At 44.0% G+C, this 20,382-nt stretch overlaps 1 protein-coding gene across 2 annotated transcripts in view; it reads left to right on the forward strand.

Annotated features, from left to right (window-relative positions):
- LOC142579685 (low-density lipoprotein receptor-related protein 4-like) overlaps positions 1–20,382 on the forward strand; it is a 222,404-nt gene that overhangs the window by 175,798 nt on the left and 26,224 nt on the right. Inside the window, exons 9-17 of one of the 2 annotated variants that reach the window (XM_075690146.1) lie at positions 2,459–2,611; positions 5,642–5,767; positions 8,626–9,022; positions 10,902–11,119; positions 12,026–12,202; positions 13,443–13,568; positions 14,417–14,625; positions 17,904–18,091; positions 18,727–18,928. In XM_075690146.1, coding sequence (XP_075546261.1) covers positions 2,459–2,611; positions 5,642–5,767; positions 8,626–9,022; positions 10,902–11,119; positions 12,026–12,202; positions 13,443–13,568; positions 14,417–14,625; positions 17,904–18,091; positions 18,727–18,928 — 1,796 coding nt within the window. The remainder of the gene's footprint in view (positions 1–2,458; positions 2,612–5,641; positions 5,768–8,625; positions 9,023–10,901; positions 11,120–12,025; positions 12,203–13,442; positions 13,569–14,416; positions 14,626–17,903; positions 18,092–18,726; positions 18,929–20,382) is intronic. The other variant, XM_075690147.1, reaches the window with a different exon arrangement.

Here is a 20,382-nt window from a genome sequence, read left to right on the forward strand (position 1 = left end):
GATGCTTCCTGAAATTGGAGCCATAGTTGAAACGTTGCTTTCTAGGACTTTTCAATGCTATCATGGCGAACGTGGGCATGCACCGCAGTTTTTAATTATTTTTTTGTGCCTTTACCTATATATCTGTTCCGTGCTGTGCAAGATAATTTTCCAAATTGTATTTACATGACCAAATATATACTGCTAAAATTATCCTTATTATACCGCGTTCGAGGCTGCCTCCTTTACAGATTTGCTGAAAGTTAAGTTTTGTCTCCGACCAGAACTGCAGTGGATACGTACTTATGTCACTTTCTTTAGTTTCCGCGTAAATGTTACATGAGCAGGTTAGTAAGTTTCTTTGAATATTTAGCATCTTTCGGTCTCTTCGCTTGCAATATTTGTGTCCTTATTTTCTTCAATATAACTATTGCGTGGTTTTAATGCCTTGCATCACAGTAACTTGAAATTATTTGTCATGTAGGGGTTTTTCATTTGACAAACTTACTCAGATTGTAGTGTCACTAAATGAACACCTAAATCGTGAGAAAAGTTCGCAAGTGTAAGGGCTCCATAAAGGCGTCTAGCTCTGGGAGCGTTAGAATTAGTAAAATGATCTGCACTACTTTTTGAGAACGCATTTGAAGAACTCAGAGTTTCATTTACCAAATGTATCTACTTTTCTCCGAATGACGAAAATTAGACAAATAGGAAGTATGCATCTCTCGCCAGAGGCGAGATATGTAGTCTTTGTGTAGGTGGCTCTGGGAAGCTGAAAAATGATTCAGACCTGGCGAGTCATCAATACTATTGCGTATCTAAAGAAGCCACTTTGTTATCAAGCCCCAACACTTAGCAAAAACAAAGCACGAAATATAAGCCGCACTTGGTCGCCATTACATGCTGTGACTTTCGCGAAATTTACTGTGTCGCACGTACCACTTCCGTAGAGGAAGCTTTTTCATGTATTGGGAGACCACGTGCTGCATTATTGCGTTCTTAAATAATAGACATCTGAGAGATTAATCTTGAAAATATTTGAAGCGGTATAGCTACAAGCTCTACGATGAATCTTAAGGTACAACTTCATAAAACCAAATTATTGTCAGCATTTTGTACTGTGCTTCGAGGCTTGAGTCACTCGCGTGAGATTTGTTCTATTGCTAGCTGAATCGAGATCTGTGGAAGAAATTGAGAAACCCTTTCAACATGTGGTGCTACTGGCTTCCAGAAGCTTTGCACTGTATTAAAAGCGCTTCCTTTTTTAAAGGAGATGAAAGGTGGTTGCCACATATTCCTAATGCAACTTGTTTCGTTTCTAGATTGTCGCACGTCGTTTATTACTAGACTATCAACTGCTTCTTAGATGCATGACGAGCTGATAGACCAAGTGAAAGGTTCGAAATGTAGGAAGCATAGTTCCAAATTAACGCTACGATGGGACTAGGAAGTCACAATATTAACGTGAAAATAAACATTTTTGTGTTTCTGAATGTTTGTCGATACCGACAACGGCTAAAATAGCAATAGGATAATAAAGAGAACGTTTGTATCATAGTTTATTGCCTGAAGCACAACTAGAAAACCACGTTTAAGGTGGGCGACCTCGCAGTCCACCACACCGTGTCAGTGTTACCACAGCTGGTGCTGTTTTCTACTGCATGCTATTGTGTCACTGTATATTGAACATCCTAGGAGCCATCACTTTGCAAAGCCAGGCTAAAAGTATGCGTACCTGTCAGACGCGAACGTAATCTACATTTTTAGGCCTCTAGTACTCCAATAATATTCGGTCACATGTGCAGCCTGTGCGCCGTACCTTTGTCTTTGTTAATACAAAACAAAAGTGCATAGGTAAACTAAATACAGAAATCTAGCTTCAGGAATGTTCTAATACAAAATAATTATAACTTATCACCCGACGCCGGATTGAACGTCGGCGGTGATTCCTAGAGACATCTGCACACTTCCGTAACAAGAAAATGTTATGCTGTATTATGGCGAACGGCAAGCATTCTAACAGACAATGCTAGACAGCAAAGTTTAAAAGTACGTGTCTTTGAGTGAGTTAGTAATCCATGAATAGCAAAAAGTGTTTCGCATAGAAAAATAACTGACGGAAACAAGTTCAACCAGACACCACAGGCGCTAACTTGGTTGGAAATTCAGTTGGAAGTTAGGCGCCCGAGTTGCCTTCTTTACCTTCTCCTCGTCCCTTCTCTTTTCTGCACTGAAATTTCTTCGCTATACGAGGACAAAAGAAAAAAGAAAGAAGGCACGAACAGAAGTTCTCGCCCTGGTCTGTAACATTAATATTTTTTCTTGCCACGAACATAAGGACACTCAGAGCTCTGCTTATCGATATGTGAGCATGTGGTAATAACTAATGATGAGTAAACAAACTGAACGCATGCTTCTGCATGTTTGCGTGTTCGTGTTCGCGGTGCGTAGTGCCTGTTCGGCTAAGAACCCGCGCTAGACTTTCTGCTTCGTTTCCCACACATAGAAACGAGCACTCCATGCCGGGAGGATGGCTTTCCCTGCCAGCACCAGTGCATGGCCACCGCCACGGGTCAGCGCTGCTCCTGCAAGGAGGGGTACCAGCTGGCGCCAGACGGACGTTCCTGTCTGGGTAAGAAGTTTTGGCTTTCCTCTCTGGATATGTTTTCATCTTCAATCTCCCGTGTGTTTCTCCACGCTGCCTGGGTAGGGTTTTTTTTTTTTTTTTTCTTGTGCTGTATTCTCTGAAAGCCAGTACAGAGTACTATGCGCATATGGTGCCCTCCGTGCTTCTTTGCCTTGGTAAGGCAGGTCACTTTATTTTGTCTCATTTACCTAGCATCCCTTACTTGCGGCCCTCAGTTCTGAACTGAAGCCTCCTATCTCTTCCTAAGCTTATCTCGTTTATATACTGCAGCAAAACTGACGAGAAAAGGCAAATGGGAGCGCATGCCGTACTTGCAGTGGATGATAAACTCGGAAGTTATTTGCTGGTTTTCTTTGTTTGTCATTGTTCCTTTGCCAGCTCATATTTCCTTGCTGGATGCAAGACAGAGCTAAGAATCAGATGCCAGCATATGTGCTGCTATGCTATTGCAGCCGTAATACCTGAGCTATACTGTATGAGCTTTTCGTAGGGAGCTTTTGCTATGTATAAGAACATCTTTATGAACGGCGCCTCCTTTTCCGAGTTTTCCTTTCGCTGCAAATTAGTACCGGGAACTTTTTAAGGCGAGCAGCTTTTAAAGGAAATTGATTTCTTTGGCGCTTTTGCCGGTTTTGTGGTCGGTGATGGGCGGTCCTGTTGTTGGTGGTCAGCGGTGGGAATCTCACGGCTGATACAAACGGCGCATCCTCTCGCCCAAGTGAGATTCCGGGCGAGTTCGTCGCCAACAGTAAAAGGATCAGATTAAAGAGCATTTGATGCGAACACAGCTCTTACAAACCTAAAAGTGCAAGATACGGTATTGAAAACGTTTCGCTACCACTGTCAAAGACGACATCAACGGCTAATGATTTATGTAACACTTACGTTCATGCGGTGGTACTGAGAAGACTGCACTGCGCGCTTCCTTGGAGTAGATGTAGATAAGAAAAGATACAGTAAGCGTACCTGCAAGTTGTAATCGATCGGGTCTGGTTTACTTGGCGGAAAGCCTGGAAGGCATGAAGGGTATAGAAAATACGAAAAGGAGAAACGAACCTAGAAAAAAAAATGCAACTGTCCACGCAGAAACGGTGGGGCGCTTATTGTCCTTATTTTATTGCCATTTCAACACGCAGTAGCTAAATGGCCCACGTACACTTCCCGCTTCAAGATGCCTCACGGAGATCCTGCACCCTTACAGAATACAGGAAAACGTCGACTCTAAGACATTCTCAGAGGGAATCATTTCGGGCCTTCGGTTCGTTGCGAGGTTATACTACAATAAAAGTATGGCAAAAGCTACAATTTTTAGACGGGGCATAACTAGCCTCTAGACCTGAAATATGCTCCTGTGTGTTGAGGACTAGCACTATTATTAGCATGATCACTGACTAGGATTTTTGCAATCATCATCATCCTACATCCCTTTTTATATCCCCTTTTCCAGTTTCTCAGGGCAAAGTAACAGGTTAGAGCGCACAAATTCCTGTTGTCCTTTCTTCCTTTCTGTAACTAAGTTCTACAAATTCTGGAAAATCCGGCGAAGGGATACAAAAAAATAGATAAAGTAAACCATAAGCCTGTAATGCGATGTTGGCACGCCTATATATTCGGCCTCGCAGGACTGCATAATCTTAATGCAAGGTTTTCGCGTATCGCTGCGGACTGATAAGCCGAAGGGTTCATTAAATTAGTTTTGACGGGGCTCCAGCTGTTCAGCGTCTTTTGTTGTAAAAAAAAAACAAGGACGACGACGTCACTTCGCATTTGTCGTAGTGCGCGTACGCGAACGGAGGATCAACTGAAAAGCGAGAGTTCTCTATGGTTAGCTTAAAGTGATGCGGTGGCTGGCGCAGGCAGAGGCTCCCACATTAGCTGCGCAGCACGGAAGACTAATTTTTGCGAGAGGTTTGGGCAAACGGCGCGCCACTGTTCAGAAGAAGAAGAGAGAGAGTATTAAGCGTGTTTATCCGTTAATCGCATTAACGAATTACCTCATTCGCGTGCCGCAATAATCTCGCGCTCCATGCAGCCAGCGAGTGATATTGTCATAATCTTAAGCAGATCGATATGATGGCCGAGCCGAACATTGAGGGATTTTTTTCCCTTTCAACATTCCGTTAAGTACATGCGTACCACTGCAACCGCGTTTAGAAATGTTATAGAATTAGTTGTCCATGATGTTTTATTCACAATGTATATATAATGCGCCCTGCCATTATTTTTTGAGTTTTTTATCCGTAATGCAAATGCCTTTTATAATTTCTTTTCGTGGTCCATTCAGTGAACCCGTATTTAGCTCCCTGTAGGTATTTTGCATTCAGGAGGAAAAGAACTTGGGGACCTGCGGGAGTGCAAGAAGCTTAGCCCTTTGTTGAGCGTGCCTAGCACAATATTCTGCCGAATTTTTGTAAAGTTTACGTATTTGGTCTGTTCTACAACTTTACGAATGTTTCGTTAACATTTACGAAAAGTAGATTCTGCTCACGAGAACGTTTTAAAGGTGTCTAGGACTACGTGGCCTAACGTTACAAAATTAATCCATACAGGAAAAAAAGAAATGGGATGCTATCTACGCCGCCCTTTCGTGGCAACGCAAGAGGCCTCATACCAGGAGGGGATCACTTCCTTCGAGCACGTTTTTTCACACAAGCTACTTAAACACCTGAAATCGGCAACAGTCTGGTCGCTAAAAGTGATTGTTGTGCTTTACGAACATCGTACGTGTCGCTTTCCAGTGTCTGCTGCGCATTTGTTACTGGTCTCCATTGTTCTGCGTCTCAAAAGTACATCATTAATAATAAAATTAACATGTATCCCCAAAAACAAAGATGCGCGCTCGAGGCAAGCTCAAAAAAAAAAATGCGTGCAACACGCCGGTTTGTCCTATCTTGGACATTTTTGTTTACGAGTTTTGAAGTTCGCAAGTTGGCAGGTACGGTACAACCGTTGAGCACGCAGCGTAGGAGTACATTCTAAGTCCCCCGTTTCTTGGTGCCCATGTCCCTAACGCAGACGTGGACGAGTGCACGTACGAAGGAACCTGCAGCCAGGCCTGTGTAAACACGGTGCCGAGCTTCCAGTGTCTTTGCAAGGAGGGCTACAGGTTGCGGGACGACAAGCGACACTGCAAGGCACAAGGTACGTCGCTTGCGCCGGCAACAATGTACGAGTGCGGTGAAATACGCGTACGGAAAGCAGAGAAACGAGAAAATTTTTTTTGTTCTTGAGGCTGTAACAATTTTCGTAGTTGTGAATAGTATTGGAAGAGTGTTACGCGCTGTATGACGCGATAAATTAATATGTGTTAAATATTGAACGACAGATAAAGCGTTAAAAGAGGATCGAACACGAAGAGTGCACTAAGGTCAAGCGATAATTTTTTTTTGTTTTTTACTGGATGAGCTGATGTACCGTATGTCATAGTTCAATAATTGCACGCAGGCCTTCCTATATTGGTAGAGAAAGAAAAAAAATGTAACAATTTTATAACCATATGTTGCTTTTACGAGGGCCAGTCAAATGAGAACCTTAAATTTGTAATAGGATTTCTAAATTTTGTGCCGCTAACCTGTAAGCTGGCGAAAGTGTCGGGCGCTATTAGTACGAGAGAAATTTGGTAACCGGCAGAAGGGCGCACTTCAATAGAGGTCACCATAGTTTCGGTGTCAAGATAGCAACGTCACCTGAGACATGCCCCAAATATGCCCCAATGCTGCATTTTAAACTGATAGCCCTAAGGGGCCTGTTGTGCAGTGAGCACGGCGTAAGCGCCGTTGAGCGTGAGTTGACCGTCAGCGAAACGTGTCTAGCTACCAATTACAGAGCGGCACGTGGCACGTGCTTTCTACCAATCATAGCTCGGCTCGCTGCGTTTCTAGTATCCGCTGCAGCGGCGGTACCTGCCGGGCGGGGGAAAGAAAAGAAAAGAACCAGAAAGCTCGCCTTCGTACATAGAGTTCGCCGCAAGCATTTTCCGCTAAAGATTACGGTTGCACAAGCCGCGGTTGCCGCATCTGGAATCTGCCGCTTCATCAAGATAACTTCCTGCGTTACATTGACCCAGAAGGGTGACTGAAAATTCTACGACCACTTCCTCGACAGTTAGAGACATTGTACCATCGTCTTCGACTGAACGTGGCATACACGAACAATTATCTGTACCGCATAGGGCTTACCACTAATCCATACTGTGATAACTGTGATAATTCATACTGTGATTGTCTCAACTTAGAGACAATGGAGCACACATTATTAGAATGTCCCGCGTACCGCGACGAGAGACAATTTTTTGAGCAACAAATGGACATGATTTGCCACGAACCATTAACGTTACCGAGCATCTTAGGTCCAATGCCCGGCCCTTCAAAACAGCGACGGGTTTTGGATTTATTGTTAAAATACCTGTCAGAAATTGGTCTAATAGGAAAGCTTAAAGATTGCACACTTCATATACAAAAGCCTAAATTTACCCGCCATGTCACCTGTAAATATTAGTATCAGGTCCACTCGGACATTTCATATTTATTTTTATCCTCTTTTTCTCCCAGTCTCTTCTGGAATCTTTTAATCCCATTCCCCATCCCTATACAGAGTAGCATGCCAGCGGTTATGTACGCGCCGGCAAAATTCTCTGTTTTTCTAATAAAGAGCCCTTTCTCTCTCTCTCTCTCTCCTCTCTCCGAATTTCTTGTACATATTTTATTGAGCAAATGAGAAATGCTCCAGCATTCTTTTTCTGAATAATATCCTCCATGCTCACCGAAAGATTCCAACACCTATAAAGTGCCTGAATTCTTGTGTAAAAATAAGCTTGGCTGCACAACGATTGAACTAAGATTGTCATTTGACTGATCTTCATATTGTAATATACATGTGTGCGTGTGTGTGTGTGTGTGTGTGTGTGTGTGTGTGTGTGTGTTTGTGTGTATGTGTATGTGTATGTGTATGTGTGTGTGTGCGTGTGCGTGTGCGTGCGCGTGCGTGCGTGTGTGCGTGCGTGCGTGCGTGCGTGCGTGCGTGTGTGTGCGTGTGTGCGTGTGCGTGTGTGTGTGTGTGTGTGTGTGTGTGTGTGTGTGTGTGTGTGTGTGTGTGTGTGTGTGTGTGTGTGTGTGTGTGTGTGTGTGTACATGACAGCCAGAAAGAGCACGTATAAGAAATAAGCATTAGAGTTACAGCAGCTAACATTTGATAGCACAGCAAGAAACTACACGTACTTGCTGCTACAACATTAGCAGCGGGTACACGCAGCCCTTCTATTGATAGAAATGTATTGTTTTTCTTTTAATCGTGACGCCGGTATACAGTGCTCTTTGAAACATTTCGGGATTCGTATGACGTCATCGCGTTGGTTCAGCGAGTGAGAATCTGTTGTAATCGCCGACATTTCTACGCCATCTACCTAATAACGTATAGGAACCTCTGCTACAAAGTAATAGCCCTTTGAAGTTGGAATCTTATCGGCGATTAAATATTGTTTCATCGTAAGCGTTGTCGACTGACCGCAAATTATTAGGCTTGATTATTTCATAAAAGGTATCTTAAAACTTGAATTTTCCGATTGTACGAAACCGTTAGCACCCGCAAGCTGTTCGTCTCATTACTGTGTAACTCCAAGCGGCGTCGTCAGAAGTTGCAGACGTTCGCGCCTCTGTCAACGGTTTCATTCAATTGTCACGTCATGCCCAACGTGTGGGCTGGGGTTTGGCGCTTGTTTCTGTGAACTGCTAAACTGATCTGGTTCTACGGACGACTGAGGAAAAACATCACTGAACGAAACACAAAAAATAGGGGCAGCGCAGAAGGACAGGCAGTGATGACAGAAAAAAAAAAGTGGGTGCCTGAGTGAGCCAGGCCGGTAGGGCCCATGATGACGAGAAAGGTTTCTGAGACTTCTGAAAAGAGGTATTTTGTCCAGAACGATCTTTAATGTAGCCTACTGCCAACAGTGACGCCTGTATTGTAGTCTCCATCGCACGGTTGTCGGGATGGCTGCGCAGGCTCAGAGGCCTACGTGGTGTTCGCCAACGGCGCCGACATCAGGCGCATCACGATGGACAAGTCGGAGTACACCTCCGTGGCCGCCAAGCTGCAGAACGCCGTGGCGCTAGACTATCATCTAGCGCAGGACACGCTCTTCTGGTCCGACATCACCGTCGACGTCATCCGGGCCTGCAGCCTCAGCAACTGCACCGCCGACAGTGTGCACACCGTCGTCTCGCGTGGGCTGGGCAACCCTGACGGGCTGGCCGTGGACTGGCTCATGGGGCGCGTCTACTGGACCGACTCCGGCATGGGCCGCGTCGAGTCCGTGGACATCGACGGCCACCAGAGGAGGGCGCTCGTCTGGAAGGACCTGGACAAGCCGCGAGCCATCGTTGTCTACCCGCAGTTCTCGTGAGTAGGACGACGCGAGTCGAAGTGTAACGGAAGGCGCGAGTGGCAGGTGTTCGTTCCACAAGCACGGCGTTCGATTAGTTTGGTAGATTAGGTGGGCGAAACGTATAAGTAATGATTACATGCAACGCAACACGTGTGCTATGTCACGTCTACTTCTCTTGCATGGTTATACCTATTATGCAATCATAGTCCGATGGGATAGTTGAAGCACGGTTTTAATTCAGCTGGTTACGGATTTGCATATGTGATATAGTTGCTTTAAAACGTCATTGGGCAAGACAAATGCTACTTCGATAATCCTCGTTAAGAAGCAGAGCTTCAGGGCAGATTGAGAGAAGGAGAGGCAGACGGATTCCTTCCTGCGGTCCTGACAGAGTCTCGCATTTAATCTTCCGTCATACCCACAGCGTTATTATAATAAAGGTAAGCTCACAGCTTATTTTATCCCGTTTACAATCAGGAAACAATATGTCCGAGTAGACTCAGCAACATAACTCTGCTGCACAATATTATTATCGTCCATAAGCAATTTTCCATGTGCACTGGCAACACGCCACGGCAAATTTTCAAGCGCCCTCCGTGATGCTCTGTTGCCTAGAGTTAATGCAACGACATATCTTGTTTTGTACTTCGGCAAAACGATGTGCTTCTTTTTACACGCAAAATGAGCGAAACAACATGCTCTTCGTGCTCTTGGTATTGTCTGCCGTATATCGCATGATTTCCGCTCCCTAGCTGCCATTCTCAAATTGTATTATTGCGTGTGCCTTCCAATATTGCAATATGCCTCCGTAATTTTGACAGGATATGCAAATCTAATTCTGAACCCGTTGAACGCGTCCAGAATAAATTAATATATTTGTTCTAGCACTGGTTTTTGCCCTTCTGGCAACCATAGTATAGCCCTCTCAAATGTACTTCAACTCACATCTCACAAACTAAAACACATTAAATCAGAACTTTTGTTCCCCCTATAGGGTGCTCCATGGCACTAGACATCACCATAACAATTCTTGATCATTTAAATTTTTCCGTACCACAAAAGTATACCCGGCAGCTTTCCGCGTTTCTTGTGTGGCCTTGTTGCAGCACTCATTGTCCTATGCCTCGACTCAAAAACAAACAAACAAAGAAAAATATTATACGTGTTCTACCTGTATTGACATGTTTCAGAGTGCATTCTTTGTGTTTTGCATATGTGTAGATAATCACATTGTATAATTAACTCCATTTTACGCTCCCCTTCTCTCGTTTTCTGTTTCCCTATTTTTCTGTGCCTCACGTTGTTTTGTCCGGCAAATTTCTCTTTTCTGTACATTTTTCCTTGCGCATTATTATTTACGTGAACCAGTACGAAGGCTCCGTAGCTGCTCCTGGTCACTGTAATAAACATTTGACTGGAGAAATTATTATTATTATTATTATTATTATTATTATTATTATTATTATTAGTAGTAGTAGTAGTAGTAGTAGTAGTAGTAGTAGTAGTAGTAGTAGTAGTAGTAGTAGTAGTAGTAGTAGTAGTAGTAGTAGTAGTAGTAGTATTTGGTTTCGAAACAATGCAATGAACATTGAGCTCATTGAGGAAGAAAACCGGGCTGGGGCGGAACTGCTACAGAAAGGTGCACTACCCCTGCCTGTTATTTAGGACGAAGGTTATAGAATTAAAGGACCAAGCGGGGACGCAATATTTCGTATTGCCTTACTGAATCATTGCCTCCTTAACTTTCTTGCAATCAAGTGCTAAATGAAAAGGGCTAGAATGTATAAAGGCCTTCATTACACAATATATATATATATATATATATATATATATATATATATATATATATATATATCCGACGGAATTTCGTGCTTGCTTTCTCTCCCCTATCAGGACCGTGTTCTGGACGGACTGGGGCGCGCGACCTCGCATCGAGCGCATCTACACCGACGGCTCGGGTCGGCGCGCCATCGCGGACACTTCGCTGTTCTGGCCCAACGGGCTAACCATCGACTACGGCAGTGACCGCATCTTCTGGGCGGACGCCAAGCATCACCAGATCGAGAGCGCCGACCTGGACGGCGCCAACCGCAAGAAGGTCATCGAAGCGGGTACGTGGCGTGCTTGCAAGCGAAGCCTGGGCTGTCTCGATGGTGTGCCATATTTGTAAAGCTGAAAGACGGCAAAATCAGGTGGGCTGGGAAATGATAAGCATCAGTCCTGTCTTTCAAACTGTTTCACGCATTGCTTTCGTTCGACTGCTCGAAGTGGTTACACTTTTCTGACAGACGGAAAATAAATATGGCTTCTGTATAAACACCACTGCCACACATTTCCGTGGGTTCCAAACGACGCTAAGGTAGGTTGTTGAATAGCCACTAGATAAGCGTAAATGAATCTGTAACAACAACAACAAAGAAACTGTATGCAAAGCTGAGTTCTCTAATTAAAAAAGAAAAGACACTTCAAAAGATGCTCAAAGAGCGAACCGACATCAGATGTGCCAGTTTGTGTCGGAAGCTAGTCTGGTACATGTAAACCGTTGTTTTGTTGTTGGTTTCGTTTTTTCCCATTGTTTTTGTGTGTACGGCGTTTATTAAAATCGGTGAATGATTCTTTCCAAGGCATGCCTGAGTACGCACGTTACATTAATGCGTAAGAAATGCTTCATTTTGTAAAGAGCTCACTTGCGTTGCTTACACATACTACACTGCAAGGTTGATTGGTCTCTCGCCACACACCTCGGCGCCTGTGGTGTGCGTCACTTCCTCTATACTTTCTCGTTTTCGCGCGCAGTTTTATTCCAAGATAAAGTATTAATGACTCTCTTCAAGTCGCAGTTTTATTACGGTCTCTAGTATATGTCATTAGGACATCTACCACCGGCGGCTATTCACTGATTAAACTGGCTAAGCCCGGCATACTTATAACCGACTTATTGATTTACCAGAGGATTACACTGTATTTGTGGACGGCTGCAGTCCTCTCGGTTTAATCTATGTTTGTATGTATTTCAGGTCTGCCGCACCCATTTGCAGTGACCATATTCGAAGACACACTTTACTGGACGGACTGGCAAACCAAGAGCATACACACTGCCACAAAATTCGGCCAGCACGAGCCGTCCATTTTCCACCCCAAGCTATCCTTTCCCATGGACATCAAAGTGGTCCAGAGTCTGCGCCAGCCGGACGGTAGGGTTTCACTCAGCCTTATTGCTTGCACTAATTCGAAGCTGTATTTCTGAACGTACAGCCAATGGCGAGTGCACAAGGTACATTTATGATTGTCAATAAAAGCAGATGAGCTGCTATTTTAGCTTTTTAAAAGCATACTTACGCACCATTCATGTATACATTCTTTCTTGGGGGGGGGGGGGGGGGGACAGGGTATTGGTGAATTTGTCCCCTTACTCGAAGAACTCGGCAAGCGTAGTTGCTCCGAGTTCATTTTCAGCGTTCCGTATAATACACTGCAATTACTCAGAACTATTTGGCTTGTTTCTCATATTCCTTTTACTTTTGTACTAGCTTTGGTATATTTAAAGCGACCAGTGTCACTAGTAAGTTCTTCTACAGCATGACCCAGCCAAATACTTTACACATGTTACAAAGTCAGCGCATTAGATTATTGTACCACACTTTTTGGATAACAAGTGTGATAACTTGTTGGAAATGCCCGAGATGTCTAATCAATAAACGGCGGCAGAATGAACGAATCGAAATACTTTGATTATTCCTTCAAACTGTCTGCAATGTATATCATATTTACTGCAAATAAAGGCGGGGACGGCGGAAGAGAACACAAAAACACAACACTCTGTCCCCGTCTTTATTTGCGGTCAATATGATATGCAGTAAACTGGGCCATATTGAAGTTCTTCTGTCTGTAATGTCTTTTTTGTTTCTTGCGCTGTAAGCGCGATTCAACCAGCATGTTTAAACGCCGCTTCCTCAGCGTAACACTGCACTAAACAAGTGGTAACGGATGGCTTCACGAGCGGAAGGAGCGCCATCCGATAAAACATAAAGATAAATTGAAATAAAGCTGCTGCAGACCTTTAAACATGGTAGTACGGTTTGAGGAACTTAATGTATTTTCAAGCTTTGAGTAACTGCTACATGCATGAGGCTACGCCGGCGGGGGTCTAATTAACCGAATCGGCTTGTAATCTGGTTTCGAACTAAATGAACTTTTCTTCTGTAGATATGTATGGTTTCTCGCTGGAACCTTTCGGTGCGTTCGAATTAAGAGAAATTTTGAATTAACCGAGGTCGAACCAACGGGAGTCAATAGTACCATGTTACTGTGAGTCTTTTAGAGCATCTCCGCGTTGAACTAAATACCACTGGTAATGAATCCGTCTCCTGTCCCGATGAATTCGTTATAAAGAGAGGAATTATGTACTATTTTTGTTTCTTCCTACGTGTCTAGGATCGAATCCTTGCACGCTGAGCGACATCAAGTGCAGCCACATCTGCGTTTCTAACAATGAGACTGCTTCGTGTGCCTGCCCAAGTGGCTTGGACCTGCAGGCTGACGGCTTCACGTGCATAGAAAGTAAGTGCAGAAGTTCGCACTTCTCCGAGAAGAATGCGGTGTCTTCGAAAACGTTCAGAAGATCAAGAAGAAGCGTTTAAAGGATTCTAAATATTTGTGCGGTGCTACCACTCATATATGATAGAATTCATCATTGCTTCATCCTGTGAAAGCAGATGCAGGATTTATGCAAAAAATATTCTTAATAATTAATTACAGAGTTTACCATGGGCATCAAAAGCGTTGAGAAAGGCCTATATTACATAATACATTTAGGTTGATTTCATCCGCCTTTCCATTTGCTTCCGAGCAGAAGACCACCGTTCAACGCTGCAGGGGCCAGTTTTCTTGCGCGAGCGGGTTTTTTTCTTTTTTTTGTTTCTTTTAGACAGCTTGCTCACCTGCCCCGAAAAAGCAAACGCGAACTATATATTTCCTTGAGTACTGAAATCAAGTGCTTCTCGGCGCTCATGTAGTGTCATCAAAGACTAGTTTAAAGGTAAACTTAACAGGCTAAACAATCAACTAAGTTCACATCTTCAAGAACACATATTTTCACTAATACGCTTACGCAGAAAGCGAATAATACATCACTAAATCATGCCGCCTCCACGTCTAAAGTTCTCACGTTGTCGCAGATACTAAAAAAAAAAAAAGAACATCCCTCGTAAATGCCTATACTTGCATCGCCATCGCTGCCTGTTCGCCGAACGAATCTTCGGGCTTCCGTCGCTCGTCTAATCTCGCGTACCTTTATAAAGAAGTACCGTAGGAGATGCTCACATTCAAATAACGTTGGGCCTTTAGAATTATTGCATGGAATCTGGCCTTTTAGCTCTCTCTCTCCTCCGCTCTTTATTTCGACGCAGAGCCGGACTCGTTCCTGCTCTTTGCTCACCGCGGTGACATCCGCCGCCTTTGCCTGAACTGCACAGACGACGTGGATGTCACCATACCACTCCGAAGCGCCATTAGCGCCGTTGACCTCGACTGGGACGCGACCACCGACATGATATTCTGGACGGACGTCACCCACCACTCAATCCTGAAGGCCAAGTGGAACGGCGACGGCCAAGAGGTGTGCACTGGGCGCAACTTGGATTCCTTTGTAGTTGTCACAACTGGTAATGGCTGTGCCGGCACCTGAAGGCAACACGTATAAACCCTACCTCCCAGTCCATGCTGAGGGAAATGTTCGTGCGCCCTATAACGTAAAACTATTCCAATATGTTTTTATTCCGATCTCCTGACGTCGAACTTGCGTAACCAGCGACGCAAGCATCGGACGGTCACCCGCAGGGTTGTCTGAACAGATGAATGAAACGTTATCGTCGTTCATAGGAGGTCACTTTTGTTTACTTGAAAAACGAATAACATTGCCTACACTGAGCGGCTTGTCTTATGTAATTGGCTGACAAGAGGAGAGGAGCACGCTCAAATGGAGAGTGATTCGATGGGGCTGAGCAAGTGCACTGAAAATATATAACCGGATCAAGAGGGTGTTGCCAGCGTCCGCGATTGGTCCACTTTCCCTCACTTAGGTTTCGGAGGCTGGTTGAAAGTCCCGGCGGCATGCAACGGAAGCTTAAGAATGACGCTAAAACGGATTCTCAGCAAAAAAGAGTTGGCAGAACGACGTCGTAAACGTGCTCAAAGTGCTCGAAAACGTTAAACGGCCACGCAGAAAGTTTTATGATACGCTAATTAACCCACGCACTCCGGCAGGTGCGAGTAGCCAGTGCCTGAGCGATCTGTGGCAACCATATTTTATTCCTTTCAGAACGGGGCACCCTTAGGCTATTAAGAAGCAACTTCAGTTTTGTTCGTCACATTAAAGCATCTTTAACGAGTACGCGTCACTTTGACGCGGTGAGTTTTCGCGGTTTCGTGACGTCGAGTGACAGACAGATGAAGTGGGTGCAGCCCGAAAACTTTTGACCATTAACCGAGGGCTAATGGCGAAAAGGCGACGACTCAGAAATATCTATTTTTCTTTTGTTCGGTCAAATGATGCATAATCAGCGTGCATATGTCATGTCAGATTTGGAGCTATCACGGTTTGCGTGACGTCGCGTGAGAGACAAGCGAGGGGGGGGGGGGGGGGGGTCCAAGACAGTTTTGGACCGATCGCGGAGGGTTGATTGCAGAATTGGAATAGAAAAGGTTGGAATAGCTTTACGTTATAGCGCCCCAGCTTCCATTATAAATTTAGAGGTAATCGAACTTTAAAGCCGAAACTGTGTTCTGGCTTACGTGCATACCTTCGGAGTGAGCGAATATTTGATATTGTAACGCTTACTTAAACATTCGCCTTTGTCTTTGTACGTACACGTCAGCAGAACTTGGTGCACATCATTTATAAAATAGTAGTTCATGTGACTGGACGTAGACGGTGCAGGCAAATTTTCCCTGCATGCGCTGTTAGCGTATTCGATGACTGGAGAATTCGTCCTTAGGTTATAGCCTAAAATAAGCAAAAACAAAGCGCTTTTCCTGGATCTCATTATCAAAAGCAAAGTTGCGGCGTACCGTGCGGCTGTTTGTTTAGGTCTGGAAAGCCAGGTAATTGAGAATGCAAAACCAATCTTCGTCGTAGTAGCTCTGCGGAAACACGCAAGGCGGAGAGAAGTAATTGATAAAGGGAAAATTGGGTGGATGTTTGATTTTGCCTTTATTAAAAGCCGATCTTCATAGCCCTATAGACAAGCACACATACTTTATTGAAAGCAAACTACCGATAACTAAATGTGTTGTGCGGTTTCGCACCCATCTTCGTTTGCTGTCTCTTTCTTATATGAGTAATTTGAGCACAGCAAAATACGCATGAGTTAGCGTGTGTATTTGCAGATAGGCGCTAATACGCGAAACAGTGTCTACTAACGAAAGCAAAGAAGAAAAGCAATCTTATCGACGTTTGAACTGCATTGTTTTACCGACTAGGGCCTAGTTAGCGCAGTAACGTATTCTATACCGGTTAACAATAACTTAACTCGGAACCTCTCCGCTCGGGCAATTATACTAATCACGAGCCCGGAATGTCGAACTTACTGATGCCCGTTAAATCAACACGGAATGTCGCGACGACTATATTATGCATATTAAAAGCAATCAGTACAAACTGCATACTTACTATGTGAGAAGGTTCTAGATGAAAGGTGTTTCCATTTTCTTTTTCGATAAGTTTTGTGAGTTCGCAATACAGGGGAACAAATGCAAATGAAATATATTATATATTAGCTATTCCTACTCGTCTTCGAAAAGGAACTATTCGTTACTTGCAAATATTTAAAAAATACCATATATTTCGCAACAATTGACTGGGCTGTTAAACCCTGGTACTGCTCTCCGTGTGTTACAAAATGATCCGAAGGAAACAAATTTGAAACAAAGAGTCGAGGGAATGCAGAAACACGATCTATATCGCAAGTTTTGTTTTCAGTTTTGGCGGAAGCCTGCATGCCTACCTGTGAGCTTTTTTTCTTTTTTTTTGTGTAGTCTCGTCATATAGGAATTTTAGATTTTATGCCACGTCCAGTTATGCCTTCATAGCAACGGGCCCTTTTGCATGTTTTTACGGCCCACAAATCCTTCAGTGTTTTCTTTTCTTTTTTTTTTCTTCAAAATATGTTATGATCGTTTTTCGATAACCAGTTATTTACTGTTTTTGTAAATCTTCATTCCATACAATATCTATAATGCTTGAAATGCTTCTTTGCAACCGCGCATTAATAATGTTCTTAGAACAATCGTGCGGTTTTTAAAGAATGTTGGTTTAAAAGTTTCTGTTTAAAGCACATCTTTTCTCCAAGTCCACCGCTAAGGTCTGTGAGTGGTGGCGCTGGCTAACACTCCCAGGGTTCTACTAGGACACATAAATACCCAAGAAAGTGGATGGGAAAACAGCGCCGCGGTAGCTCAATTGGTGGAGCATCGCACACGAAATGCGAAGGTTGTGCGTTCGGTTGCCACCTGCGGCAAGTTGTTTTTTCATCCACTTTAATTTCCATTAATTTTTCGTTTCATTACTTCATTTATTAAGCATAAGTAATTTCCCCTATGTTGTCCTTGGTGTCAGTGTTTGTTGGCTTCTTATGATATGACTAATAAAAATCGGACCCTCGGTTAACCCCCTTTCTTCTCGTTGATCTTTTCTCCCAGATACACAGCTGTTATTTTTTGACTAGTAAGTACAGGCATGCTACCCAAGTGTAATTCCTGCTGTAGATACTTATGTGCGTCAGCGTTTTACTGCTCGGCATTCGATACTTACTATTCGAATTCTATGCGTATTAAAAAAACATTGATATCCGCCCACTTCTGTAGCTCGTGCACGTGTCGCATCTATGCGCGGCACAGGTCGTGGTCGGTACGAACGCGGAGAGCGTGGCCGGCCTGGCTTTGGACTGGGTGAACCGGAAGTTGTACTGGACGGATGCCGCGAACGACAGGATTGAAGTTGCCAACCTGGACGGGAGCCACAGGGCCGTGCTAATCTACGACGGCCTGGACAAGCCGCGTGGAATTGTGGTGGATCCCATCCGAGGGTGAGCTTGATAAAGCATCACGTGATAGTTAGGAAGACGCGTTCAAGGTGAAGCGCTCGGTGTCGAAAAAAAAAAACCTTAAAAAATATTAGCGAGTGACTCGAATGATCACACGCTCATGGCGAGTGAGGCCTAATTTTTTTTTTCTCAGAAATTGTACTTGATATATACCACTGTATGCTATCGTATTGCAAGTGCTGCTGTCATGAAATGGTGCCCTCGCCCTGGTCTAGCTGCTGCGACAACTTTTTGCCCCGGTGTCTCTCTAGTTCCCTCATTTTCTGGAAAATAAAATTGACTTGAAGTGAAATACAGTCGCACTTGTATTGTGCGAGGTGCATTAGGCATTTATTTTAGCTTTGCCTCGGCAACGTAACAATATTGTAGTAGTAGTACTACGCCATGCCGGAGCTATCATATACTCTTGAGGCCTTATTACTAATAACTAGGCATGAAAGCAGCGGACCAGCTTATCCTCTACAGCAGCACTCTGCACTATTAGGAGGCAATTCTTTGTGTATGGTATAAAGAATAATCTGGTTAACCTAGCATTTTGTTAACGGTTGCTGTAACTGTTAACTGTAACTGTTAACCAAAGGGCGTTAGCTAATAGTATGCATACAAAACATATCCAGGTACATGTACTGGACGGATCTAGGCGACCTACCAAAAATCGAGAGGTCAAGCATGGGAGGCCAGCAAAGGTCGGTCATCGTGCAGCACAATCTGACCTGGCCCAACGCACTGGCAATGGATTACTCCACAGAGACGCTCTACTGGACCGACGGCGCGACCAAAACCATTGAGCTCATCCACATAGCCACCATGAAAAGAAAGGTGCGTCTTTTCAGCTCGTGAAAAACTCGCATTGAAGAAAGAAGAAACTTTCTTTGAACTACAGTGGTATTCGGCCCGTTCAAGCCGGTTACACTTCGCCTGTTCAATGTAGAGTTTACGAAGAAAACCTCACGTGTGCCTACCTTTCACTGCTTTGTAGTGGCAGCGAACAGCCCAGGTAAGCTCCACAGATGAGCTTGAGGAGACTTGTTGACTGCAGAAATGATCCCTTTGCCGTCTTTTTTTTTAACTTTTACGTAGCTTCATGCGGCATGGGCTCAATCAAAGTTGCTTGATGCGCGAGAAGACGCCGCGCATCAAGCCAACATCCTACTAGGCTCACCCTCACACGCTTTCCCTCGCACCTACAACATACAGTGTGCGGCCGCCATCTCATCGCCCTCGCACATTATGCAGAACCTCATGGCAACGCCGACGCCGACGGTAGAAGTTCGCCTGTAGTGCCCATATGATAACTTATAACGTGGGAAGTGCCACGAAATGTAACTTAAAACATTAGGAATTCGTGCAACTGAGAATGGTTTCGTAAAACATCCCCGCCGTGATTTTTCTTCATCAACACAGGAGCCTTTCGTCCGTCATTATGCATACTCTTGAATGCATAGTTCCCCTAAGGTCATGCTTTCCATCTCTGCTTTTGCCTTATATTTAAGTTAAAGCGGGCTTGACCCGAACTCTGGAGCACGCACTGAAGCTCCTGCACAACGCACTGCAACGATGTTCTCATGTTTAGGGACTGAAATACAAGTAAGGCTAACTACCTTACTATTCAGAGGAAAAGTTCATAAGTTAGGCCTATGCACTCGTAGTTACTCCTCGAAAAAGATTATTTCTTTCTTTTACGTTAGTCTATCTGGTATGTCACCTTGTTTTATTTTGTTCTCTCCTCTTAATTTCTTTGCACTTCAATTACTGTATTTCTTGGTGCTATTTGGCCATATCTGGGCCTTTGCGCCATTAAAAGCTATACACCATTATCAGTTATATATTTCTATTCACTCCTTCTTGAATAGCAGGCAGACGTTGTCCGCCTTTTGGTGGCAGTTGCCAGCCTGCCTTTTCTGTTTTCCTCTCTGTAGGTTCATATGTTTACAATCCGTATTAAAAAAAATTATCGCCGTTACGCCCGACAGGTGAAACATTTAGGGGGGTAGAAAATTATTAGACAGCTATACGAAATAAGGATATTTGTTTTATGGGCCGTATAAACATTCGCGTAACATAACAGTTCCGCGGAAAGCCACAATGTCGAGAGAAGTAATTAATAAATGGAAAATCAGACATCCACCCGTTCGTAGCAATTGCTACAAAGGAAACCCATACGGGTTCCTCGAAAGAAAAGCTTCGCAGTTGAAGAAATATTCGAGGAACCCGTATGGGTTTCCTTTGTAGCAATTGCTACGAACGGGTGGATGTCGGATATTCCGTTTATT

This window comes from Dermacentor variabilis, chromosome 4 (assembly GCF_050947875.1).
Source record: "Dermacentor variabilis isolate Ectoservices chromosome 4, ASM5094787v1, whole genome shotgun sequence".
In the NCBI taxonomy this organism is placed as follows: Eukaryota; Metazoa; Arthropoda; class Arachnida; order Ixodida; family Ixodidae; genus Dermacentor; species Dermacentor variabilis.